The following is a 23,645-nucleotide window of genomic DNA, read 5'->3' on the forward strand; positions in this document are numbered from 1 at the left end:
CTCTTTCCTAAGCCCACCGGAAGCCCGTCTGCTATCAATATTAATGATGGTCGAAGGGACCAAACGCAAAAAACCTCCGACTTTTGGTCATCTTCCTGTCAATAGAGGTGGGCTTTTACAGGTTTCATCTCATGGTCATACTCAGATTATATTTTCAGCCAAAAAGCTCAAGCAGGCATGGGTTGAGAACACGAAGATAAAGTCTCAATGGAAAGCCCAGAAAAAGCGGGAAGGTCTTCTTCAACGGAAAGCTGAAGCACCTTCCAACGGCGACTCGCCTGCACATGAGGAAAAACCTGATGTCGTTGACTCAGAAGAATCCGGTTCCTCACACTCCAAGGATCAAGATATAGATTCTGGCACTCATCCTGAGCGCAAGCAGCGCGTAGCCACAAATAGCTCAGCTGGTAGCGGGATTTCACTTCGAGAACTTGGTAAACAAGCTTATTCTCGCAATTCCCTTCATACGTACAAGGCGAATCCTAAAAGACATGATACAAAACCTTCTCGCGGTGCCAATCCGCAGAGAGGGAGCACCATGGGAAGGCGCGGTGCTTCCTCAGGAGATCGAGGCCGCGAAAAGGGGCAACCCAATATGAAGTATCGGATGACGGCCATGCTCGAGAAAATCAAGCGCGATTTCACTTGAAAAAGATAGATTCACCCCGTTTATCGTGGTGCGTACCTTGACGCCAATTATTTGCCACAGCTCTTACTCTTTCCTTGCCAGTTCAGATGCAGACACCGTCAACCTATATTTTCCTTGTCCCCCGCTCCGTCTGCCATTCTTTGATCACTGCTCTCCATATCATGTTGTCTCGCTCCTCTTACGAACCTTGCCTCCAGGCTATCCAAGAAAGGTTTTGAGCCCACCGTGGTGACAGCTGTAAGAGCTGTTGGATGATTACTGAAGTGCCCTGGGCTTGGGTCGTCCAATTCGTCTACTAGGCCAAGTGCTTTGGGTGGCATCCCTTCCAAAGGTTCGACATGCCCCATAGATTCCATGGCACTTAGTGTTAGTGGTGACGGAGGAGGACTTTGTGACTTTGAGCGTCGTGCATCTTCGTGATGAAAAAATATGGGAGAGAAGAGTGGAGTAGTCGGTGTTGATAGGAAGCCAGCTGTCATGGATAATGAAGATCTCGTTGGGCCGTCTTGGCTGGATTCAGATTCCGTGGGGAAAGCGTTCCACGAGGACGTAACGAGCAATGATTTCTCTACCGCTCGAAGATACTTTCCGAGAGCTTTGTAATGCTGTTTTGGCCGTACACAAAGCTCACAGACGCGTTGGATTGTGAAAGGAGGATCGCTACACCCGGATCTAATATTAGAGATTGTCAATGACCGCAGATGTGTGCGTACTCATCAAATTCATGCAGTTGGCTGAAAATGAAGCTTTTGATCACGTCTGCTTCTTGTTGGTTCATGTACGCTTTTGGTACCTCGTTGTGGTTGTGTTCATTCTGTTCGCGAAGAGGGAACGGTGGTAACTTCAAGTTACCAGCTTTCAGGAGGTCCTCGGACAGCGATTGAAACTCCAATGCATTGTGAGGCGGCGGATCTGCTAGAAAGAGGGCGATATTCTATGTATCGCAGTCAGCTTCGAAGAGATTGCTTGATATCAAACGAGCTTTATCACCTGATCCACCTTGTATTTGATCATGTCGCGTAGCAGATCCCATTCTGTCCTGAAAAAGTAGACATGATGAGTCGTAAACGCGTGAATTGGTTAGCTAGATCATCGAGCGCACCTGGGCTCTACTACGTCAGAGTCGGCGATTTGCTCCAAAACTGAATCATAATCTAGGAGGGGGTGGTAAATTTAGGATCGCCCCGGTGGGTAAAACGTGGATAACTCGTTTACCTGGGCTCCAACGGAAGTGTTGTGATATGTCGTAAGCGCTCTCTGTCATGGACATCATGTTCGCAGTTGATGGCAGTGCTAGTGTTTTGGACAGCCGCAACTGCGGTGCTGTGAAACGCTCTGTACACTTCTGTGTGCGTCTACTGTAGGACTTCTGTAGTGCTTCCGGATTTTCCGCAGTCATATGCTGTAACCTCGAGTTGTGCCCAAGTTGTGCCTATATTGGAGAAACCGTGGTTAAAACGTTTTTCTCGCCAATTGGAAGCCGAGTTATTGTCACACAGCCGCGGCTTGGATGTCTTACAGTAGTACGATAAGTATAAGTTGCTTGCTCGCTGCTCCCATGTACGCCTGTTGTCCTCTAGCTTAATACCACCACCGACGAGCAATCGTTCGACAAGCAAAAATGGCCTCCATCAAATTATGGAAAAACCCAAATTATGATAGGACCACCAAACGAACTGACAAAAAGAGGCGGATGGAGTTAATCAAGTCCTACGCCCCAGATTGGTCTGTCCGAATCAACTTCATATTACTTTCCATGCTCAATATTGTGTCCCGTTTCTGCACAGGACCATCACAATTCTTTTGGCGTGCGGTCTCCCGCTCGTACATGAGGTTGTATTATTGACACCTTTCCTCCAGGATTGTTTTCTTCGCGCTTGACGGTGTTCATGGCTTTCGACGAGAATTTTCGGTGCATGATGAAACGTGAGATCCTATATCTTTCCACAAAAGACTGTTGCTCATTTGTTCAATGCAGCATACTTTTCCCGTGAGTGGGGACATAGCTTTGACCTCCCTTGGGCGCACTGACCCTCGTTGTTTCAGGTTTGCAGTCCAGGAACGTGTTCCGGTGAGCTTCACTACGGGTCTTAAAAGTACATCGTAATCTCAGTTCGCGTCAGAACATTGCCCTATACTTCATCGCGATTGTGGCGCCTCTCGTCATTCAATTGGCGGTGAATTTACTCACTGTTCGCTCATTCTGGGATTACCACTGCAGCGCACTCGGGCGTAAGTCATTTTAACTTCGGACTTCTTGGCAAAGCTCACCGAAATGCAGTCATTCTGGGGCTTGCCATCACAGGGGCTGTTACTCAGTTCACGAAGATCACTGTTGGTCGTCCCCGTCCAGGTTAGTGGGCAACTTTTCCTATCATCCTATCATTTACGCGGGGTTGTAGATCTGCTTTCACGATGCATGCCGATTTTAGGCGCCTCAGACCCCACTTTTGGACTCTCATCAGATGCGATATGCACAAATACCAACACAGCTATCATGATCGATGGTTGGAGGAGCTTCCCCAGTGGTCACTCCAGCTGTGAGTCATCATGCCAATATACATATAGTCAGATTGTGAGATGTTTCCAGTGTCCCATGCCGGGCTTGGCTTCCTCTCGTATTACTTGGCCGGAAAGATGCACCTGTTCGATACGAGGGGCCACGCTGTAAGTGTACGAATGTCTTCCACCACGGGCGATGCACTAAAAATAATTTTCTCAGCACAAAGCCTGGATCTCCGTCACTCCTATCTTTGGAGCCATTCTGGTGGCTATTTCCCGCACCATGGACTATCGACGTTAGTTGGTGTCTCAGTATTTATTGTGTTCGACCTCATCTATTTCTTCACAGACCACTGGCACGATGTCGTAGCTGGAGCCATCCTCGGACTGGCTATTTCGTATTTCGCATATCGCCAGTACTTTCCTTCGCTATCATCGCCGATGTCTCATAAGCCGCATCCCCCAAGAGTACGACGTGAAGAGGGGGAGCTGCCTACTATCAACCCTGCAACTGAACACGACCTTTCTTATACAGATGGCATGGATGGAGAAGAAGTGGAGTTGGTTGGTGGCGATGTGCGCAAGCCTGACCCAGCTCTCACCGGGAGACAAGGCGAGTATGGTGTCAACATTGGCGAACCCCGCCTTTGAGTATTTTTCGCCTTTGGACCTCTGTTAACTTTTTCGTTATTCTTTACTGGACTATTTCTGTAGCCATAATGACTCGTATTAATTGCGTATATGACATTTGAAAAGAATCGTTCACATATTATTACTAGACCAAATTTGAGTTCAGACCTGCGCTCAAGTTTTGTTATCAATCTATCGACTCGAGAAGCGTCGAGTCACATCAACCCCAAGCAGACCGCCTTGCAACCGTTTCATCTTCCACCTCAACGTACAAAATACCTTGACGCACAATAATCACTCTTCCAAGGAAGTCTTCATACCATGGAATCGAGAGCCATTAACTTTGGCGCAGGTCCATCTGCCCTGCCCGCTTCCGTGCTTGAGGAAGCTACCAAAGGCCTCCTGAATTTCAACGGAACTGGCATCGGTATTGCTGAGATTTCGCATCGCTCCAAAGAATTCACGACGTATCTACAAAGCGTCGAACAAAACATCAGAAAGCTTCTCGACGTCCAGCCCACACACTCCATCTTGTTCACTCAGGGGGGTGGATCCACGCAATTCTCGGCCGTCGTACTGAACATGCTGGCACGACACCGTCTCCTCCACCCTCAGTTGAAAGACGAAGACCGAGTACTGGATTATGTCGTCACAGGGTCTTGGAGCAAAAAGGCAGCCGAGGAGGCTAGGCGCATGGGAGGGAGCACCGTTAAGATTGCAGCCGATTCTCGCAAATACTCTAAAGATCAGAAATCCTTCGACAATATCCCAACTGCAGATGCATATTCATTCTCAAATGACCCAGCTCTCATTTACTACTGCGCCAATGAGACCGTTGACGGCGTGGAGTTCTCGGCCGAGGAAACCTCACCGGCCTCCTTTCCCTACCAGCTTCTCCCAAAAAATGCACTTCTCCCTCTTGTCGGGGATTATTCTTCCTCCTTCATGTCAAGGCCAATTCCCCATCTCTCAGATCACGCTATCATATATGCTGGCGCGCAGAAAAACATCGGCCCCGCCGGTCTCACCATCTTAATCGTCAGAAATGATTGTATCGTCGACGTTGACGCCGCTGCGAAGCTCGGGGCAACTCCAGTCCCAATATGTCTTTCGTACAAAACGCTCGCAGATAATAACAGCCTGTACAACACCCCCCCGGTACTCTCCATCTACATTACCGGCCTCGTTCTTGAGTACATGCTCCAGCTAGGAGGGTTGGACTATTATGCTGGCCTCACAAACCGTAAATCGAAGAAGCTCTATGACGTGCTGAAGGATGGTCAAACCAAAGGCATATTTGAAGGTAAAGTGAAAGAATCCTCTGGCAGCCAGATGAATGTCGTCTTCGACGTCGTTGGCGAAGGGTTGTTGGCCAAATTCATTGCTGGCGCAGAGGAGCGAGGCATGAAGGGACTCAAAGGCCATCGGTGAGTGCCTGACTTTGAGCGTCATTTAAGACCACGTTTTCATTGTGTTTTCTGTGCAGTTCCGTAGGAGGTATGGATCATTATCATCTCCATGTATAATTTCGTTACTGACGTTTCATCTGTCAGGCGTCCGAGTGTCCATATATAACGCCGTGACAGAAGAAGAGACGGACCAACTCATCTCATACATGGAACAGTTCGCAGGACGGCACAAAGTTAACGAAGAGTGAACGGAGCATCAGCAGGAAAATCATGGGTAAATTGACGATTCGGACCAGAGGTTAACGTGCAGCTATCCATTTGTATTACCCAGCAACCAGACAATACGCCAGGCCTCAACTGCATGGATGTTTTCGTGATAATATGATTTTGAAATCTGATTCAGCACAAACAGAATTTACGGAGGCAGGTTAACGGTGTCCGATGTCCGATGTTTACCTCTGTGTTCATTGCTGTGCTCATGTGATCATTGGAAAGCCCCTATTTTCACCGTTGTCTCCTTCGCCCGCTCACCTCACCAATATGGATACTAGCGAACTCTTTGATGATAGGAAGTCCGATGTTAATGCACCTCCATCGTACGACGCAGTCCCCACCTCCGCACTATCAACAGACTACCTCCAATGCAGACCACCATCTATATTTTCCAGGCAACGGATCAAGCAGACACGTACCACTGTTCTATCTCTCATCCGTGACATGGTTTCTGCTCCGGATTTTACCCCTTCATCTGTCGTCCCAATTGTCGACGCCTGCGCTGCTTCTCTCCCAGCTGCAGAGTTCACTAACCTCCTCCAAACATCCAATATCGAGGGCCACACAGCGTTATATTGGGCAATCGTGAATAATCGACGAGAAGCCCTTGTGGCGTTTTTTAGATTCATTCCCAAATATACGTCTACTTCCTATTCCGACTTGCGTCTCGCATGTATGGCAACTAGCGACCATGCATTGTTTATGAATCTGAAATTGTACGCCGTTGCTAATAGTAAGTGCTGGCAATTCCCTCCTTAGTGAGCACTAACCATGGTGCACCAATCAGACAGGGACGAGCCTTTGAAGAGATCTTTAGGTTGTCCGCCAGATGAGATCGAGGTGCATGGAGGTAATAGCCAGAACCAATTCACTGTCGATATGCAGATCAGGATGTTTCAGAAACGCCTGCGTATTGCACAGAAAATGGTTGTAGAATTTGTTGCGAAAGGTATTTAATTCAACTTGTTCCTCACACACATATCATAACGTGCCAATCTCCGCAGGACGCATATGGTTCTTGCTCTTTGATATGGGGCATGAGGCGAAGTGGCACATCAAACTGTGTCTTTGTCAACATAGCTTGCCGGCACGTCCAAATGCTGTACTTCTTATCCAGGCCCAGAATGGGCAACATGAGGTCCTGAAGATAGGGTTCCCATTGGAGGCGGATAAGTCGCTTGCACCTGAGGAGTAAGTCCCGAGTCATTCGAAGGCGAAGACATACTGATAGTTTCTTGCTCCCTCGTTTACTTCTCAAAGATACATCACCTTTTATATCAGGACTTGCACGTCCATCGATGCTACGCTAGGCGATTGGCTGATGTACAAGTAAGTGTTCTCTCGGTGCACTGTCTTACAGATTGAGAAATTTTGTGTTCTTTCTCTTGCGATGGCTTGAACTGACTCTGTTGTTTTAGCGATACCATATACACGGACTCCGATGGCACCCTCCATGCAAAGCTGGAGGTGACATTACCATAGTCCTGACAGATTACTAGTAGTATGTATGGCTGACAGTGAGAATAGGAGGACGAGGCTAAGTTAATGTGGAGGTTTGGTCGGGATGGCAAGATCAACGGGGAGATGCAGTCGTGTTTACAGTGGGTGGTGGCGGTTGTGTCCGGGTTCGTCCCGCCTGCTGTTGGAAGGCTAAGCGAGTGTATGAAGTTCAACGTGGTGTTTAGAATCAGCAGCAGCAGCTCGAGATTATGCATTGGTGTTGTGTCCGTCTGATGGGCTGAGTGGTGCTTGACTAGACGTCGTGGGCCATAGGTATATTTTCGTTCATTGGAATCGATGGATTATTGCAATATCGAGAGCATGAGATCACTCCTTTCGGCTATTAAGCACGGAGGTGCCAGTGCCGCCCGGGTGCAATCACTTTATGTCGGATACCCAACCAGCTCACCACACTAAACACTTGCCTGTCCTTGCGTACCCGTTTAATAACGCTGTATTCCATCTTGTCCAGCGAGATGACGGTACGAGCAACGGAACGGCCCTGTGGCTTGGTGCCCAAGTCCTTTCCATCTACCTTTCTGCCGAATTCAAGGGCAAATCCAGGAAGACCATTGCAACTGGAACAGATAATAATTCATCAGTTCTGTGCGATACAGCACGCACCAAGGCCGTAGAATTAGGCAGCGGTATTGGACTCATGGCGTGCGTCTGATTGTCTATGGATGAGCGCGAAGAAGATCGCTCACCATCATCAACCCATGCTCTGTCGCATATTCTCATATGACATGTGCTTCATGAATTCTAGTCTGGCGCTCGCGTCTCTGGGATATGATGTCCTTGCTACCGATACCATGCACGTATGCGCGTCTGTTCTGCGTGCCAACATAAATGCCAATGCGCATCTCGTTCCTAAGCGTGTCTATGTGCGCGAGCTGGACTGGGGTGTCAACCCTACAGGATGGATATGGGACGATCCTGTATCGGTCACATCACCAGCACCTGTTCCGAGAAGGGACGATGATGGCCGCGATTTCCTCGCCCCGCCCTTCGATCTAATTGTGTCGAGCGATACGATCTATGATACGGCACTTGTTGCTCCTCTATTCGAGACAATTCATGCCCTTTCTGCCCTTTCATATGGTCCCGCTCACTCCCCGCCATCGTCACTTTCCGGTACTGAAGTGTCTCCTGCACTCCCTTCCATATCCCCTGGAACTCCAACCTGCAAGCCTCCTGTCATCTACCTTGCCGTTGAGAGGCGCGACCCCACGCTCATCACAGCCGCATTAAGGCGTGCTGGTGAGGAGTGGGGACTTTTGTTCCAGCGCGTCCCAGAGAAGAGGCTCAGGCGCGCAGGTGTAGGTGTAGGATGGGACGCTGGGGAGTGGGAAGGTGTGGAGGTGTGGCGTGGAAGGTGGGATGGGGTCACCGGGGCTGTCAAGTAAAGTCATCTTGCGTGCTAGATGAAAAATATAATATAGACGCAGAAACCTCAGGCGTTGGAATTGGTTGTCATCCAGATGATGCCACTTCTGTAGTACCTTTGGTATTAAAGGCTCTCTTACTCAGTTAAAATGAAGACGAGCAGATGCTAGATGAGATTAAGTCTAGTATGTGAACATCATCCAGCAGAGGTGGGTTAGGATATGAGTATCGGCCTTGTTCGTAAGATCAAACGGAGTCGTGAATATGAAGAGGATCTTCAGCTAGATCAGCAATCAGGTGATGGGCATCGTAAAGTCATGATTGGTCTGTGGTTAGTATGCCCACAGCGTATCAGAGGTTGTACGCGATTTTGTGGTATTGTCCTACGTGAGAGGCGATGTTGTTATTTGCGTAGAGATGGAGAATGAGAGTAACCTGACGTACATGGTATGAAAAGAGGCGTATGACTGCTCTCAGCCTCTTCCTCCCGACGCGTTGAAACAAGGGTGAGGTTACGATCAAATCCGTGGTTTGACTGAGAATGCAGGGTTGAGTCGATTTTATCCCTTTACGCAGAGTGGCCAACATGAAAGTCCGAGAGGGTGGAAACAGAATGCGAGGAATAGTGAAATGAAACAGAATCGAAATGTCGTTGGTGCTGGCAGAACAAAGAGCATAAGAGAGAAAAGAAATCTATGCACGTACCAGATCTCTCCATGTTTCTTCCTCGTCATTCTCAGTTTGCAGCTGGTATATCTGCGCGAAGCCTTTGAACCTACAGAAAAAATTGCAAGAATCAGCACCAAGTATATTAATGCGACTTCACATAGGTACGCTAAAAGAGCAAGAGAGATAAAATAATGGGATATCACGCACGTCAGCTCGCCTTCCTCGGTGACGTCCAAAAACTCTCTGAGCTCCTCTTTGGTCTCTTCGCTAAACGGTGCGCCATTCGTGTCTTGAGCCCAAGCGTCAAGCCCTGCGGCGTCAAGAATTGCATCACCAGGAGGCGTGAGGAGAGTCGTAGAGTCGTGCTTTGGGGGGCGCGCTGGACATGGCGTACAATACTTGGCGAAAATATGACGAAGACAGCGTTCGAGCTGCACAAGCCATGTATATCGATAAACACCGTCATGCAATGTCAAAATGCGGGTGTAATTTATAAACGCACCTTGTCAGAAATTGCGCCGTCAGCGTCAAGCAACTGGGCATCAAGCTGGGCGTTTCGCCTGCCCTGCTTGGACGATGGCTCAGGCGTTTCCGGGCGAGGGGACTGCATACGCAAATCAAGATCGTTAGGCGCCATCCTCGTGCACGCTGTCCGCTGATCGAGCTAGAGCTCGATTGTTGATTGATACTTAGATCAAAGCCAAATCAAAGCACCGAAATAGATGAGCGCGTGCTCATCGTGCCGCACGTGCCCCGACAAAGGACTCCATCGCCCAATGCGGAACCCTAACACTTCTTTTCAAACGAACGCACCGGGTCGTTGGGTCTGACATCTAGGAACAAGTAGTTTGAGATGGCAGCACGAGCAGAACCACTTTCAATAGAGTCCTTGCTGCAGAAACAGAAGGAAGAGCGTGAGGCTGCTGCAAAGGTAAGTCCGCGGTTGTTACAAACAAGAGATGCTGATTTGATTCTTGTACAGCCTAAATTCCTCTCAAAAGAAGAGCGTGCAAAGATAGCTATTGCGAAGCGTGCTGCAGAGCTCAAGGAGCAACGAGAACGCGATGAGAAGTCACGAGTGGACCGCGATGGTCTAGAACGTGAGGCTGAGGAAGTGAGGCAGCGCGAGCAAGAAAGGGAACGTACCGCTAAGTATAGCAATGCTCATGGTCGACGTATGATTTCTTCTCACTTCGAGCAACCCGTATTGACTATCTGCTAACAGATGACGACAGAGAGTCAAGATATGGACACCCTGAAAAGGATACTCGACATGGTCACGGACACGGACATGGGCGGAGAAATCGAGGAGGTGGACCACCTCCAGACGACCGTCGTGCGCAGCCCCCACCACCGAAACATATACCAAATGCTCCAACAGGTCCAAGGGCCGACCGTCTCAAAAATTCAAACACGCCTTCTGGTCCTGTCTCCTCCAGTGCATCCCCTGCGCCTACTAGCAATGCTTATAGCACCAGTAATGCGAACAATACCATTCTTTCCGAGCCCAGTACATCCTACGTACCTCCCATGACGGAGAGCGACCTCAGTGCTGTACGTGATCGCTATCTTGGTGTGAACACCAAGAAGCGCAAGATCCGCAAGATGAATGACCGGAAATTCGTCTTTGACTGGAATGTAGAGGAAGACACGTTTTCGAGTGATTCTCCTGTTGCTGTTGGTGCGAACCGTCAGGGTGCACAGGTGATGTTTGGTCGTGGCCACGTCGGTGGATTTGACGACGGTGGCGGCGAGAGGATAGGTCGAGGGGCTGCAACTGCAAACTTGGCTGACGCAATGGAGAGAAGGAAGGCAGCGAAGACCGGTCTTGATGAGAGGCATTGGTCGGAGAAGCCGTTGGAAGAGATGAGGGAGCGTGACTGGCGGATATTTAGGGAGGACTTTAGCATCGCTGCCCGAGGTATGTCTGCCTATTCGTAGGTGTTGGTCGCGGGCTCTGACGATAATTTTAAGGTGGTTCGATACCTCACCCCCTGCGTTCATGGACAGAGTCACAGATCCCACAGAAGATATTGAGTGTCATCGAGCAAATTGGTTACAAAGAGCCCTCTGCCATTCAACGACAAGCAATTCCCATTGGGTTGCAGAACCGCGACATCATTGGCATTGCAGAAACAGGTACATCATTGCCCTGTCTATCCTCCTCTAAACTAACGTCGCGACAGGTTCCGGGAAAACAGCCGCCTTCGTTATCCCTATGCTCACCTTCATCTCCAACATGCCACTTTTCACAGATGAGAACCGCCACCTCGGTCCCTATGCACTCATCCTCGCCCCTACGCGTGAGCTTGCCCAGCAGATTGAGGCTGAGGCACGCAAGTTTGCATCTCCACTGGGCTTCACTTGTGTATCCATAGTCGGTGGTGTACGTCATCCCACTGCTCTAAAGTCTCGGAGTTTGTACTCATTATCATATATGTTTAGCGCGCCGTTGAAGAACAACAATTCAACCTCCGTGAAGGAGCTGAGATTATTATTGCTACGCCTGGACGTCTGAAGGATGTTCTGGAGCGACATGTACTCGTACTCTCTCAATGTCGTTACATCGTCATGGACGAAGCAGACCGCATGGTGCACCTCGGTTTTGAAACGGACTTATTGTTTATCCTTGACAAGCTCCCGAGTGAGACGATGGCAGGCGAGGATCCTGGAGCAATGGACGTTGACGGCGAGGAAGTAAAGAAGGGTCGCACTCGGGTAACGACCCTATTTAGTGCGACCATGCCTCCTGCTGTCGAACGACTTGCGAGGAAATATCTCAAGAGACCTGCTACCATCACTATCGGTGAAGCTGGCCGTGCGGTCGATACTGTCGATCAGAGAGTCGAATTTGTCAACGGAGATGAGAAGAAGAAGTTCGTTCTTTCATGCATGTTCTTCGTGGCACAATACTGATTGCGCACATGTACAGGCAAGTGATGCTGGAAATTCTCAACAGTAGCCAGTATCCGTCACCAATTATTGTCTTTGTCAACCAAAAGAAGACAGCGGACATGGTTGCAAAAGATCTCTCGCGTGCCGGGGTATGTTGCTGTCATTTTGAAAGTCGGTCGCTGACATGCCTACTTTAATTTAGTGGTCCGCGGCAACGCTGCACTCTGGAAAAACACAAGAGCAGCGCGAGGCTTCGCTCCAGTCATTACGTTCCGGCGACGCCGACATCCTCGTTGCCACGGATCTTGCTGGACGTGGTATTGATGTCCAGGATGTTAGTCTTGTCATCAACTACCAGATGGCAGGCACTATCGAGGCATACGTGCATCGTATCGGTATTTGATCTCCCTTATCTAGGTTTTAAGTGATTTAACAGAGGTGCAGGTCGTACGGGTCGTGCGGGCAAACAGGGTACGGCGATCACCTTCTTGACAAATGATGACGACGAAGTCATGTACGTATTTATCCCAATTTTTTGGTCGTGTTCTTCCTGCATTTGCTGGATCTTCTCTCGGGGAGTAAACCGATGACCGCCTGGCCAAGAATTTCTTTTACTTCTCTGAGCTCGGAACACGGCTGATTATTTGCTTCTGTAGGTACGATCTCAAACAAGGTACGACCTTTTTTCCATTCTCATACGCTTTTGCTTCCGCTGCCACGACGCTGCCTTGGTATTCTGGTTCTATCGTTATCAGTCGTGTGGCTGGCTGTCTCCGATATGTTCCTTTTTCTTCTCGGCCATTTTTTTTTTACCAACTGCTATCATGCTTGATATGTTTATCGATGTCGCCACTTGGTCGATCATCCGGCAGTGGTAGGTGATTCATGGCTCCCGACACGGGCGGGTCCCCGGGATCCCGTGTTATCCGTCCGCTCGCTGAAACCCCATTGGTGTCCTTGCCAGTGACTACCGTCGCTCTCCCTTCCGCTACACTTCTCAGGCGCTGTTTTCCCGGGTTCTAGTATCTATTTGCATTTTAATTCTCCCTTCGCCTTTTTTTGTTTTTGTTTTCTGCGATTTCCAGGCCTTTTTCTTGTTAGACTCGACCGGTTTATCTTGTGTCATTTATCAGGTGGCGTCGTGCGTGTGCTTCTTCATCGGGCCTATTTCTGCTGTCTTGCTCGGTCAAAGCTAGTTCCGTTTATATTTGCATTCCTATTTTCTCCTGACCAACGTTCGTGTTTACTAACTGCCCTCTCACACAGAAATATCCAAGAGCCCCGTGTCCAAGGTCTCGCCAGAACTTGCCAAACACGAATCAGCACAACATAAAGTTTCACGAGAGATGAAGAGGAAGCGTGATGCTGATGATATTGGCTGAGACTAACCTGTATAGCAATGTCGCCGCTGATCCGGGACCAAGCTTTAAAGTGTATACTAACGAATTAATGCACTGGAGTTTTGCGGTATCAGACGATGATTAATATCAGTACTGCCAATGAGGCGAAGCCGGTTTGTAAGATGATCGTTTCAGAAATGAGTTGGGTCTAACTATATTCTAATTCTAATGGCGTGGCGGTGATGAACTACATTGTGCTACTCTAGTCGAATGCACATGCAGTGATACTTTGCATGTGCGCCGACAAGGTTTTTCCGGGGAAATGGTCGTCCGCTCCGACGCAAACTCATACTTGTTACCACGGGGACAGGATTGGGCTGGACAGGGGTAACTGCCGAGAATGACATATCCGTACTCCACGCTTTATATTGGACGAGTTTGCAAATAAGCATACTAGATATACGCCGTACTATAGACACCGCGGTCATTCACAGGATGACGTCCGCAGTCGACGTTGAAGTCTTGGGAGTAAATATCATCCATAATGGATGACTTTCCGTAGGCTCGAAATATGTTTATTAGAATATTATATCATAAATTTGACTACATTAGGAAGGTGTGCCGCGATGCCGCTGTTCATTTGAGCTCAATTTGCAAAAGTATTTTCTTTGCCCCCCGTTTTCAAACCTTAATCTGTAAGGGGGGGTACCCCCCCCTCTGCAGACTTGAATATCCGTCTTCTTCCGTTTTAGGCCACTACGCCAGTGATATTCGCTGACATAATCATTGAGCCTTACTCAACGTGCGGTCAAAAGGTGCGTCGTCAACATTTGTTGACACCTCTTTCTCCCTCGTCTTTTTACATAAGCTCTAGTATACCAAATCCTCCATACGAAATTAAGACCTGACAACGCCGCCTCCGCCGGTGCATCCAATCTCACCCAATCTGTCCCAGCGCCTACCTCCAACCAATCCTCAAGGTCTCACCGGCACCCTCCGTCAACGAAGAGTTACTTACCATCACTGTATTTAGGCCGTCGTCATCAAAAAGTTCTGCCTCGTCTTCATTGAGAAGCAGGTACTGGATTGCAAGATTGCCCATCAAGGACTGGACTAAATCTAATGACTGAGCCTACGGGGGATTATTGTTGCATAGACTAAATTTTCGTCACTATTGCAAATGTATTTTAGACTCCGAAATATTATATTCTGGATTATTTTGCCTACGGAAAGTCATCCAATGTTCACCCACGATGCAATTATCCAAGGCTGTCTTGGTGAGTCCAAGGAAGACTTGGAGGTGGATTGCCAAGCGCCCCAGCAAGTCCATTTTGAGCACGCCTCGGATGAGAACGAATGGGAGCCCGGTAGTGGAATTGCCTATTTTAGTTTGCTGCCGCATGCCGCCCGAGCTTGTCGATCGTGTTTTTGGTTTGCTGACGCGCTGCGTATCAGTCTTACCGAAGGAAGCGGGGAGTACAGTAATGTGTTGCGGGGAGTTGCGTTGAGCCTCTTCAGATGCTATGCGATTCGCTGCGGCACAGACGTTTGAGTTAAACCATCATTGATTCGTAGATGAGTGATCCACTAGGCAATTGAGTTTGTCGTGGCCTTCGGTCATGAATGGAGTATGCCGAGCATAGTATAAAAATGTGAACGGAGATCTATTCGAGGCTACTCTGGACGTGAGATGTTGATGTCAAGATGTAGTAAGAATGACGACGAGTCACTTGGCCCAGGTTAATGTCGACACGCGAGCTCGGGGTATCGAGGTATCAATGAGGCTTCGAGCCGGATCATGAGCGCTCAGACGGGTAGCTTGGCACCGCGTCTAGAAGCCTGAGCCTGGGATTACTTGGTTAACGTTGAAGCCAAGTGACCTAAAAGAGACTGAAACTTGGATGAGGTACTGGAAGTCTGAAACTTTGACCATTGATGGAGGTAGCGGAGTCAATGTGAGATGAATTACGTTGAGAGAACTGCGGAAATGCGAGTGGGGTCTAGTGGAGGTTGGAAGCGATGCCAAGGGTTGATGCATCTTGATGGGGCAGTTATTCGGTTGTGGAATTGCTTGTGGTAGCGTAGAACTAACGTTGGTAGTGCACTTGGCGTACTGGGGAGGCGATTAATTAGTAAGCAAACAATGATATCTTATGCCGAAGTGCATGCCGATCGGACCGTAGATCGGTGGAATATCCACCAACCTGTGACTTTCTGACGCGATAGTTTTAGTCTTCAACTCTTCAATTACCTACTTCTCATTTCAACCATCATTCCACTCCCCCTCCTCCTCATCGTCGTCGTCGTCCTCCACGATGCTCTCTGCAGTTCCAATGCAGCAAATTACAATTCCACACGATGACCCTTCTCCACCTAGTAGTCCAGATTGCGACAGCGACAATCAACCTAGTCATATATCTCTCCTCACTGTCCCAGAAACCGGCCACAATGGTCGTCTTGCGACCCCAAAGCCTCAGGTCAGCTCAAATCCCTGTGTTTTAACTCCACTAACTCCATTTTTCCCGTTTTCAGCCTCCCGAGACCACAACCCAGTCTCGTTTCCGCTTTCCCCGAAAGACCTCTTCCTATGCACTTAAGCAACAACCTCCGGGCACACCTTCACCAGCCAAACATGGGCCACTTCATGATCTCAAACGATTTCTTAACCACCATATACCGCATCCTCATCCTCCCTCCGCTTCTTCCAGCGCTTCACCCTCGTCCAACGCTTCATCATCCCATACTCCACCAGAACTACAAATTCAGCCCGCAGATCAGCGAAGAGGTGATGACTTTGACACAAATACCGTAGTCCACGCAGTTCCCATAATATCCACCCACAAGTCATCTCCATTTAGCTTCATACACAAGGCCCGCAACCGCGACAAGGACAAATCATCCCCTCAAAAACCTTCCCCTCCCTCCACTTCTCTATCATCCAAACGTCCGTCACCAAGTCCTCCAGGCACTCCTACCGCCGTTCCGATTATCTCTCTGTCCGAAGCTACTCACGCCCATCTCTCAAAAAAGTATGGCAAGTGGGGCCGCGTTCTCGGCACCGGCGCAGGTGGTACAGTTCGCCTTATTCGCGCACGAACTAAAGCAGGAGGTGCTGTCTATGCTGTCAAGCAATTCCGCCCAAGACGTTCCGGCGAATCCGAGCGTGAGTATGAGAACAAAGTCAGGGCTGAATTCTGCGTCGGTGCCTGTCTAAAGCACATAAATGTCATCGAAACAGTTGATATCGTCTGCGATCATGGTCATTACTATGAGGTCAGCTTATCACACATTCACAACAACCTCCCCCTCACCCCCAATAGGTCATGGAGTATGCTCCCTACGACCTCTTCAGTGTCGTCATGTCTGGCCGCATGCTACGTCCAGAAATATTCTGCGTCTTCCGCCAGATCTGCAACGGCGTCGCATACCTTCACTCTCTAGGCCTAGCACATAGAGATCTAAAGCTCGATAACTGCGTCATGACACAGGGCGACGTTGTCAAACTCATCGATTTCGGAACCGCCGTCGTCTTTGCCTATCCTGGAACCGGCACATCCAACGGCTCCCTACCGGCAGCAGTCACAGGATATGTCAGTGGCGCACTCAATGCCACTTCCCCTGCACAACTTCCACACCCCAATGATCCACCATCCGGCCCGCACTCCCATGCAAGATTGATACATGCCACGGGTATAGTTGGGAGCGATCCGTACCTAGCGCCCGAAGTCCTAGGAGGTGGCTCGTATGATCCTAGAAAAACCGATGTATGGAGCGTGGGCGTCATATTTGTGAGTCGTCGTTCCTCTGCTTGGTTATATGGTTTTGTATTTGGTTGAGGGCGAAATGCTGTTGGAGGGATGGATCAACCGCGGTATTTTTTACATGCGTCGCGTTTCGGGCCAAACCCGAGGATAGTCGCTCGGACGTTACCATGAACCCTGTCTAGGCCGCTCTATCCATCTGGGGCGACAGTTGCGCCACATGAAGTGTATCTCTTACGCAGAAGCTAACGGAATTCAAACAGGTTTGCATGGTCCTCCGCCGCTTCCCATGGGCAGTCCCTGACCGCGAACGCGATAACTCATTCAAAGCATTTATCGAAGCCGAAGCTTCTTGCCCTCTGCCGCGCCCTAAATCCAAGCGTAAACACAAGCGTTCAAATGGCGCAAAACCTGTGTCCTCAGAACCCCCCACCGTCCCACCAAGCCCGGCCATAAGCGCCCCAGCAAGTCCTGACTCCATTCAAGGGAGCACATCCCTGGATGTCCCGAGTATCCATGCCGACGGGTTCAAACCTCTTGACGACAACAAGTCTGTCCTGTCGAATGCATCGGTATACACCGCTACGGCGAGCACGCTCACGTTGTCGTCACCGGCTGGTAGTGATGCTGGCAGCGAGCACTCACCGCGCCGGCGTGCGATTGAGCTAGGATTGCCTAGTCCTGGCGCAAGGACGGCGACGCTACCTGCGATGTCACCGAATATGCAGAGTGCAGTCGTGCCTGAGGGCGGGGAAGCTGATAAGAGCGTGTTGGTGTTTGCGCGCCCTGGAGTTTCAACAGAGAGTTTGCCTGTGCTGAGGGCAGAGAGCCCGGAGGAGATGAAGGATGTGATCATCAATGGGAATGGGCTGGGGAAGACCCCTAAGGAGCGAGATTTCGCGCGGGAGTCGCTAACGCCCACGGTCCTGGGGACGAAGGTCAATGGTGTACAAGCAAACGGTATACAAGCGCCGTCAATACCTGAGTCTTCCGCGCCTGCTACCGCATCATCTACTGCCCAACCGCCCTCGCCAAAGCGCACGACAGCATTACCCGGAAGACGCACTCGTTCGTCGTCGACGTCATCGCCAAATTCGATCTTCAGGCTCCTACCTCGTGAAACGCGGCCTGCGCTACGGCGGATGCTGTGCGTGGACCCTAAGATCCGCACAACTATGGGTGAGATACTGTGGGGACAGCGAGACGTAGGCGGGATCATTGCGCTAGCAGAGGGGGATGAATGTGGATGCGAAGATGGGGAGTGCGAATCCGAGACAGAAGAACAGGACGAGGATCAGGAGGAAGATGGTGCGGATGATGATGAGGATGGGGACGAGTGGGTGCGGAGTATTGAGACGTGCACGGAGAGCGGTGGGCCGAAGCATGTGCATGTGAGGATCCAGAGCGAGGAGAAGAGTCTCAAGAAGAGATTTTTTTGAGTTGAGAGGCGGGTGAGCATTAGCCTCGAGGGAGTCACGCTGGTCTGGTTGTGCGTATGCATGGAGCTGTTATGCAGCAGCTGTGTTTACCTCGCTGATCGACGCCGCCCTGATACAATTCACATGTTTCCTCCACCCTCTTTCATCTTGGCGGCATAATCATCATCCGCCTTCACCCTGATCATCCTCTGCCTTCACACCGATCATCATCAATCTTCACCTCGGTTGTCGCCTCACTCGTTCGTGTACCATATCCGCAGCTTCACAATCCTCGTGTCTTGGTTCTAGCGGCACTCTTGCATCCATTTCACGCTCCAGAACCACGGCGTGCGCCACTATCATTGACTCGCTTACCGTGTAATATTCCATCTGATTCCTCCCTTCCCTCGGTCACCCATCACTTCGACCCCAAAGCCTCCCCAATCATGGCCACCCACCCATCCTCAAAGATCTTCCCATCCATCTCGATCCATATGCACCTCATCTTCCCTCGCATGTATATACAGCACAACACCTAGCACGCATACGCACGGTTCGGTACATACAGCGGACACTAAAAAATCATTCACAACGTTCATTCCCATTCTATTTCATTCTCGCCCGTCCCCTCGCTCCTTTTTATGGTATCCCCCGCGGCGACATGATACGACCCTACGACGATCTGGTATCTTATTCTGCTACACCCTAGTCTCTTCGCTATCTTTTTTTATCTGGTCGTCGTTTCATTCTCCTGCGTCTTGATTAAATCTCTTCCTCCTTCTTAACTTCGTTGCTTTACGCCTATAAAGCGTGCTTGTGCCTTTTGCTTGATAGAACGGAAGGTCAATAATACAATAACGATTATCAATTACATGGTGTGGGAAAGATGCGTGTAGTATGTATTCGAAGATAGAGGGTACCATGTAGACGCGCTAAATTACCTCGTGAATTATAATAAATTTGCTCTGAATCTGCGGTCGGGGGAGTACCCCTGAACTTTATGGGACTTTGCAAGGAGGTCGAGAAGGTAAATCGGGACGGGGACGCCGAGGGTGTGTGGTAATGTCACCATGTATAGAACTCGGTGTTGGCCCATCTAGGGTCTGCGCCAGGGAGGGATGGGCGCCCTTGTTATCTCTCTCGTGTGCTGGGACATTGTTTTTCACAGCCGAGAGACGGGTCGTTCGTACTGCGCATCCACTAGGTGACCACGAGGTCCTGAGATGTGAAAGACACAAGGATCGAAAAGCACCTGCAGGAGCACCCCGCTATTGCGTCGGAGGGAAGCGGGCTGTTACATGCCAAGAGATTGGTGGGAACAAGTGAGGGAGAACTCGCTGAGGGAGTTAAGAGAGACGCGTGTGAGGGAAGCGCGTGTGAGGACGGCCCTATAGGTGTTTGAGGGAAGCGGGCTGTCGTCCCCGAGTGTGAGCAAGGTACGATGACGTCGTGAAGGAAGTGAACAATAAGAAGCGGGTATTCACGAAGGGCGCGGTCTGAATTGGCCTCGAGGGCCTTGTGACAATAAATAGAAGAAATGTGCTAATATTTGTTGGTCCGTGTGGGCACCGACGGGTGCAAAACGTGACGTTGCTAGAGGCTGGAGGATACAGCAAGACTATTTGGTGCAGAAGTCGCAGCCATATGCATTATTGAAGTATTTTCCGCCGTCGCTCAGGATATGTCTCTGCCGGCGGGAGTTGCGGAGGATTTGCGATAAGCTATTTCGGTGTTCCTTCCGTTTCGTATTGATAGAGCCGGACGTGTTGTGTTCTTCTTGCAGTGTCAGGAGGGTCGCGCATGAAAGTTGTCATCACTATCCTGCAGGTGAGAGTGAAGGATCACACGACCCAGACTGTGCTCTGACAGGGTACCACCTGATCCAGGCGCATTCAACACGGAATGGAGGAAGGTTAGGTTATTACTTAAAGATATATCAGATCTGCCAGTAACCTTCAAGTTCCCTCAGTTGTTGATGGGCTCGTGCTGAAGGGTCGAACAATACCGTGGCGGAAATGGAAAGCATCACGAAAACCGCATGCTGAAACATGCTCGCGATGCATATGGCACAACCATCAACGTTTCAGCGGAAAATAATAATAATAAAGAGGTCGAGATTGGAAATTAGGCGCACCGCCGTCAAAAAGCGCACATGCTATTGATGGATTGAATGAACTCAAAGTGGCCGCCACCTGCCAATAATTAGACCTAATAAACAAACGCCGCTGGATTGCGAAGGGTCTAGGAGCACGAGTAAAAAATAATCAGGGGAAAAATTGCATAAGATCGCACCTGATGAAGACGCAATTAAATTCTTTTTATTCCTGCGTCCCCACAGAGGGCGCAAACTCAACTTGCGGGGGTTATGCAGAGAACGCGCGATCCGACTTTTGGAGACAGCGGCGATAAGCGCCTCGATTATCGATCAAATCGAAGGAAGCTTCGATAGCATGCCTGAGTGCCGCGAAGATTGAGGCTTGGTAGGCAGCAGAAAAGCAGAGGATGACGAAGCTGGTGCAGACGACCCAAGCGATTTGATTGGTGCGATTCAACGTGGGTTTTCCCTGAATTTTTGGGGTTGGGAAATAATGCGATGGTATGGCAGAGATCCGTGGAAGCTGCGTTGAAATTGACATTCGCTGTATCATTCAGGACTCTCATTATTCCGAAATATCCTTAAGATGCCAGGGCAGCGGCTTGTAATGGACACCGGCAAGTCCGGTGACGGTTGTAGTAGATCTGTCCGGATGAGTATCGACAAACGCTCAGTCGTCCCTGATGACGTTGTAGTCATCAAAGCGACAAGACTTGTGTGTGAAGATAGAGTTCAGAGATTGGGAGATTGGATCGGCTTCAGATACGACATACATTAAACTGTGAATAAGGTCCGAGGTGACTTCAAATGGAACATACCTAACAGTATTTGAGTTGTCATTACTGACTGTGGATCGCTAATGAGTCTCTAGCATGTTGTGTTAGGACATGAGGCTTAGGGGGGGTATCATGTTAGCTGGCCATAACATGCAAATTAGAGTTGGGCGAGATGCAAGGAGAAGATGGCCAAGTTGTGATAATTGGAACTTCAGCCGGTATAAGCATTCTTAGGTAGTCCACGGGCTCTCTAAGTAGAGAAAAATCACGAAAAAATCACATCTCGAGCCTAGTGCAGAAGCCAAATTAACCAGCTGTTTGAACCAATAGTAAGATGCCTGCCCACCTCAGAGCTCGTCTTTCCTTTCACGCGACTTTTCCGATTCTTCCCCCTGACCCTCCCTAACCTCATCGTGGTCTTGCTCCTTCTCGTCCTTCGGTTCATTCAACTGGTAACCAGCTTTTCGAAGGGATTCTACTATATGAGCGTAGTTATCCACATTCCTTTCCTGTAAATCAGGCTCTCCGAGGTCATCCAATGGAATCTCTTCCAGAATCTCGATTATAATCTCGCCGTTTTGGCCGCGCCCAAGCACGACTTGAGAGTTTTCGCCCGACAAGGATTGAAGTTCCGGACTGTTTATCAACGCTTCTACCGTACGTTTCAATATCCCATCCAATGGGTCTTCGCTTTGACCCGCGCCAGGACCCAGGGAACTCTTAGCCGCGGGGGGTGGTACGGCGAAACGCGTGTCACGGTTCAGATACGAAGGTAGGTCGAAGTCGAGCGGTATTCGACGGTCGTCAGGCATTCGTTGTTCGAGATGGGTGGCTTGAGGAGTAGAGTCCAGCGAAGGGTTGATAATTTGCCGACAACGGATAAATGTCTGCTCCGGCAATTCCATCCGCGATTTGAACCCGGGTTCTCCACAGAGACGTGGAGTTTGTACGATTAGTACGTAGGAACAAGTCTTTGCTTCGCGTACGAGAAGAATTGAGTCTGCCATTGTCATCGAGCAATGGAACTGTACTAATAATTTGAGCTCGATGGAGGTAAAAATTGGAAAAAAAATATTACCTGGACTTCAACTTCGCGAGGTTTTCCCGTTTTATCACAGAATGTGCCATCGCCCCATCGTTGTACAAGATAACGAGAACCTGGACCATGAGCAACTTCAAGGTTTCCAACCTGAGCGTGGCGATCTGTGACGGCTACGTCCGCTCCTGGTTCTTGTGCGGAGGGGGCACGTCCCAAAGTAAACGCTTCCCACTATGCAACACACTTTAGAAAGTATTAATCAAATAATATTACGCATACTTCTGGGTCCTCAGTGGGTTCGTAAGCTCCTGGATACGTGTGAGTGAATCATACACCGGCAAATGGGAAACATCTTACCTGCTGGGCGAGGTTGCGTGTGAGCGAGTTCCTTGAACTGTCTGATCTCTTGATTGTGGCAGTATGAATAAGTGAACCACGTTTGCCGATGCTATAAGGAAAGAATTCAGTGATATGTCAGAAGTTAGAAAATTGTCGCACATAAAGACATTTTCCGGATAAAGGTTCAAGAAGTGACCAGCCATTGCGGAGGACTGCATCCTGGTCGATATTTTCCTGTGCTTTTATTGGAGTATCACGGGTTGGAGGAATCAGGCAAATGAACTCGTTGTCTGGCCCCATTTTCATATGATTTAACATATATCCAGAATTATCTGGTATCGGAGAGTGTGCTAGATCCAAAAACGAGCTTGAATAAATCGAGTAGAATTAGACACGAGCTCGGGACGTACATATCTGCGAGGCGTCATTTGACATTTCCAGCTCAGAGCTACCTATTTCCTTGTATACCGCATTGGAAAACCACGCCGACTGATCCCACAGCTCATCTAAAAATTCACTTTCTCCGCCTCGTAGTCCTTGGGTAAGCCAATGCTGAGCTGTTTCATTATGGACTGGAAGATTATTGAGAAATGATACTCTGTGCTTTGGAAAAGCGTATAGATCTTCTGGTCCTGAATAAAGGAGCCTTGCATGAGCTAAGTGGAGACCATGAAACAGAATGAAAGCAAGAGGATGCATGGGGTTGAGGTAGGGTGATGTTTAGCTCTCTCCTCAACGTACCATGTAGCGTGGGAAATATCTAATTATATCGGTTACTCCGCGGCCCGCCATTGATGGAATATTGTTCAGATTTTATTTATTTAGACATGAATTTGACCCCTGAGTGGCGGTTTGAACCGCGAATCGCCGATCGGCGGCCTGATTGAATATATTCCGTGCTTTTAAACTAGATTGTCTTTTTAGATATGTATGCATATGTATGTACATATTCACTAACATAATG

General features: G+C 49.3%; 11 protein-coding genes across 11 annotated transcripts; 8 read left to right on the forward strand and 3 right to left on the reverse strand.

Moving 5' to 3' along the window:
- Positions 1-672, forward strand: DEU56DRAFT_14744 (uncharacterized protein). The gene is made up of 2 exons (XM_041344770.1): positions 1-107; positions 159-672. Exons 1-2 carry the CDS (start codon positions 44-46, stop codon positions 647-649), a joined length of 555 nt encoding a protein of 184 aa, XP_041215776.1. The 5' UTR covers positions 1-43; the 3' UTR covers positions 650-672.
- Positions 673-747: 75 nt separating this feature from the next.
- On the reverse strand, positions 748-1,919 carry DEU56DRAFT_975472 (PPP4R2-domain-containing protein; the record flags this gene model as incomplete). The annotated part of the gene is made up of 5 exons (XM_041359582.1): positions 748-1,321; positions 1,363-1,583; positions 1,640-1,688; positions 1,752-1,803; positions 1,865-1,919. The coding sequence occupies 5 exons, from the start codon at positions 1,917-1,919 to the stop codon at positions 748-750; spliced, it is 951 nt and encodes a 316-aa protein (XP_041215777.1).
- A 351-nt stretch (positions 1,920-2,270) lies between these two features.
- On the forward strand, positions 2,271-3,958 carry DEU56DRAFT_875228 (PAP2-domain-containing protein; the record flags this gene model as incomplete). Its single annotated transcript, XM_041355990.1, has 10 exons — positions 2,271-2,419; positions 2,510-2,575; positions 2,628-2,639; positions 2,696-2,720; positions 2,773-2,881; positions 2,931-3,002; positions 3,052-3,189; positions 3,240-3,316; positions 3,372-3,447; positions 3,501-3,958. 10 exons carry the CDS (start codon positions 2,271-2,273, stop codon positions 3,800-3,802), a joined length of 1,026 nt encoding a protein of 341 aa, XP_041215778.1. The 3' UTR covers positions 3,803-3,958.
- On the forward strand, positions 3,959-5,599 carry DEU56DRAFT_764033 (pyridoxal phosphate-dependent transferase). Its single transcript, XM_041350862.1, has 3 exons — positions 3,959-5,208; positions 5,268-5,278; positions 5,335-5,599. Exons 1-3 carry the CDS (start codon positions 4,103-4,105, stop codon positions 5,436-5,438), a joined length of 1,221 nt encoding a protein of 406 aa, XP_041215779.1. The 5' UTR covers positions 3,959-4,102; the 3' UTR covers positions 5,439-5,599.
- A 14-nt stretch (positions 5,600-5,613) lies between these two features.
- Positions 5,614-7,246, forward strand: DEU56DRAFT_764036 (uncharacterized protein). Its single transcript, XM_041350863.1, has 5 exons — positions 5,614-6,196; positions 6,251-6,412; positions 6,468-6,654; positions 6,724-6,792; positions 6,882-7,246. Exons 1-5 carry the CDS (start codon positions 5,632-5,634, stop codon positions 6,943-6,945), a joined length of 1,047 nt encoding a protein of 348 aa, XP_041215780.1. The 5' UTR covers positions 5,614-5,631; the 3' UTR covers positions 6,946-7,246.
- A 99-nt stretch (positions 7,247-7,345) lies between these two features.
- On the forward strand, positions 7,346-8,495 carry DEU56DRAFT_764038 (uncharacterized protein; the record flags this gene model as incomplete). Its single annotated transcript, XM_041350864.1, has 2 exons — positions 7,346-7,626; positions 7,730-8,495. 2 exons carry the CDS (start codon positions 7,349-7,351, stop codon positions 8,367-8,369), a joined length of 918 nt encoding a protein of 305 aa, XP_041215781.1. The 3' UTR covers positions 8,370-8,495.
- Positions 8,496-8,890: 395 nt separating this feature from the next.
- DEU56DRAFT_14834 (uncharacterized protein) lies at positions 8,891-9,767 on the reverse strand. Its single transcript, XM_041344774.1, has 3 exons — positions 9,521-9,767; positions 9,226-9,449; positions 8,891-9,124 (listed from the first exon to the last, which is right to left on the reverse strand). Exons 1-3 carry the CDS (start codon positions 9,653-9,655, stop codon positions 9,043-9,045), a joined length of 441 nt encoding a protein of 146 aa, XP_041215782.1. The 5' UTR covers positions 9,656-9,767; the 3' UTR covers positions 8,891-9,042.
- Positions 9,768-9,819: 52 nt separating this feature from the next.
- Positions 9,820-13,428, forward strand: DEU56DRAFT_764042 (P-loop containing nucleoside triphosphate hydrolase protein). The gene is made up of 11 exons (XM_041350865.1): positions 9,820-9,949; positions 10,001-10,193; positions 10,244-10,939; positions 10,993-11,157; positions 11,205-11,404; positions 11,464-11,894; positions 11,951-12,062; positions 12,116-12,308; positions 12,358-12,427; positions 12,570-12,586; positions 13,180-13,428. The coding sequence occupies exons 1-11, from the start codon at positions 9,872-9,874 to the stop codon at positions 13,293-13,295; spliced, it is 2,271 nt and encodes a 756-aa protein (XP_041215783.1). The 5' UTR covers positions 9,820-9,871; the 3' UTR covers positions 13,296-13,428.
- A 599-nt stretch (positions 13,429-14,027) lies between these two features.
- Positions 14,028-15,172, forward strand: DEU56DRAFT_764044 (uncharacterized protein). Its single transcript, XM_041350866.1, has 3 exons — positions 14,028-14,927; positions 14,984-15,098; positions 15,151-15,172. Exon 1 carries the CDS (start codon positions 14,434-14,436, stop codon positions 14,803-14,805), a length of 372 nt encoding a protein of 123 aa, XP_041215784.1. The 5' UTR covers positions 14,028-14,433; the 3' UTR covers positions 14,806-14,927; positions 14,984-15,098; positions 15,151-15,172.
- Positions 15,173-15,568: 396 nt separating this feature from the next.
- On the forward strand, positions 15,569-18,453 carry DEU56DRAFT_905993 (Pkinase-domain-containing protein; the record flags this gene model as incomplete). Its single annotated transcript, XM_041356786.1, has 4 exons — positions 15,569-15,730; positions 15,786-16,526; positions 16,574-17,041; positions 17,278-18,453. The coding sequence occupies 4 exons, from the start codon at positions 15,569-15,571 to the stop codon at positions 18,451-18,453; spliced, it is 2,547 nt and encodes an 848-aa protein (XP_041215785.1).
- Positions 18,454-21,571: 3,118 nt separating this feature from the next.
- DEU56DRAFT_764059 (uncharacterized protein) lies at positions 21,572-23,403 on the reverse strand. The gene is made up of 6 exons (XM_041350867.1): positions 23,092-23,403; positions 22,841-23,031; positions 22,700-22,790; positions 22,622-22,650; positions 22,382-22,573; positions 21,572-22,328 (listed from the first exon to the last, which is right to left on the reverse strand). Exons 1-6 carry the CDS (start codon positions 23,378-23,380, stop codon positions 21,651-21,653), a joined length of 1,470 nt encoding a protein of 489 aa, XP_041215786.1. The 5' UTR covers positions 23,381-23,403; the 3' UTR covers positions 21,572-21,650.
- Positions 23,404-23,645: the final 242 nt, after the last annotated feature.

Source organism: Suillus clintonianus (genome assembly GCF_016758775.1).
Source record: "Suillus clintonianus strain FC179 chromosome Unknown DEU56scaffold_1, whole genome shotgun sequence".
In the NCBI taxonomy this organism is placed as follows: domain Eukaryota; kingdom Fungi; phylum Basidiomycota; class Agaricomycetes; order Boletales; family Suillaceae; genus Suillus; species Suillus clintonianus.

Excerpts from the sequence above, each read along its gene's own strand:
- DEU56DRAFT_14744 (XM_041344770.1), top strand. The coding sequence starts at position 44 with ATGATGGTCGAAGGGACCAAACGCAAAAAACCTCCGACTTTTGGTCAT. Across the intron at positions 108-158 it reads TCATCTTCCTGTCAATAGAG|CCAAAAAGCTCAAGCAGGCA; the intron begins GTGGGCTTTTAC and ends TTATATTTTCAG.
- DEU56DRAFT_764033 (XM_041350862.1), top strand. The coding sequence starts at position 4,103 with ATGGAATCGAGAGCCATTAACTTTGGCGCAGGTCCATCTGCCCTGCCC.
- DEU56DRAFT_764036 (XM_041350863.1), top strand. The coding sequence starts at position 5,632 with ATGTCCGATGTTTACCTCTGTGTTCATTGCTGTGCTCATGTGATCATT. Across the intron at positions 6,655-6,723 it reads AAGTCGCTTGCACCTGAGGA|ATACATCACCTTTTATATCA; the intron begins GTAAGTCCCGAG and ends TACTTCTCAAAG. Across the intron at positions 6,793-6,881 it reads GGCGATTGGCTGATGTACAA|CGATACCATATACACGGACT; the intron begins GTAAGTGTTCTC and ends CTGTTGTTTTAG.
- DEU56DRAFT_14834 (XM_041344774.1), bottom strand. The coding sequence starts at position 9,655 with ATGGCGCCTAACGATCTTGATTTGCGTATGCAGTCCCCTCGCCCGGAA. Across the intron at positions 9,450-9,520 it reads ACGGCGCAATTTCTGACAAG|CTCGAACGCTGTCTTCGTCA; the intron begins GTGCGTTTATAA and ends TGGCTTGTGCAG. Across the intron at positions 9,125-9,225 it reads ACCGAGGAAGGCGAGCTGAC|GTTCAAAGGCTTCGCGCAGA; the intron begins GTGCGTGATATC and ends TTTTTTCTGTAG.
- DEU56DRAFT_764042 (XM_041350865.1), top strand. The coding sequence starts at position 9,872 with ATGGCAGCACGAGCAGAACCACTTTCAATAGAGTCCTTGCTGCAGAAA. Across the intron at positions 9,950-10,000 it reads AGCGTGAGGCTGCTGCAAAG|CCTAAATTCCTCTCAAAAGA; the intron begins GTAAGTCCGCGG and ends ATTCTTGTACAG. Across the intron at positions 11,405-11,463 it reads GTGTATCCATAGTCGGTGGT|CGCGCCGTTGAAGAACAACA; the intron begins GTACGTCATCCC and ends ATATATGTTTAG.
- DEU56DRAFT_764044 (XM_041350866.1), top strand. The coding sequence starts at position 14,434 with ATGTATTTTAGACTCCGAAATATTATATTCTGGATTATTTTGCCTACG.
- DEU56DRAFT_764059 (XM_041350867.1), bottom strand. The coding sequence starts at position 23,380 with ATGCATCCTCTTGCTTTCATTCTGTTTCATGGTCTCCACTTAGCTCAT. Across the intron at positions 23,032-23,091 it reads AAATGACGCCTCGCAGATAT|CACACTCTCCGATACCAGAT; the intron begins GTACGTCCCGAG and ends TTTTGGATCTAG. Across the intron at positions 22,574-22,621 it reads AACCCACTGAGGACCCAGAA|TGGGAAGCGTTTACTTTGGG; the intron begins GTATGCGTAATA and ends TGTGTTGCATAG.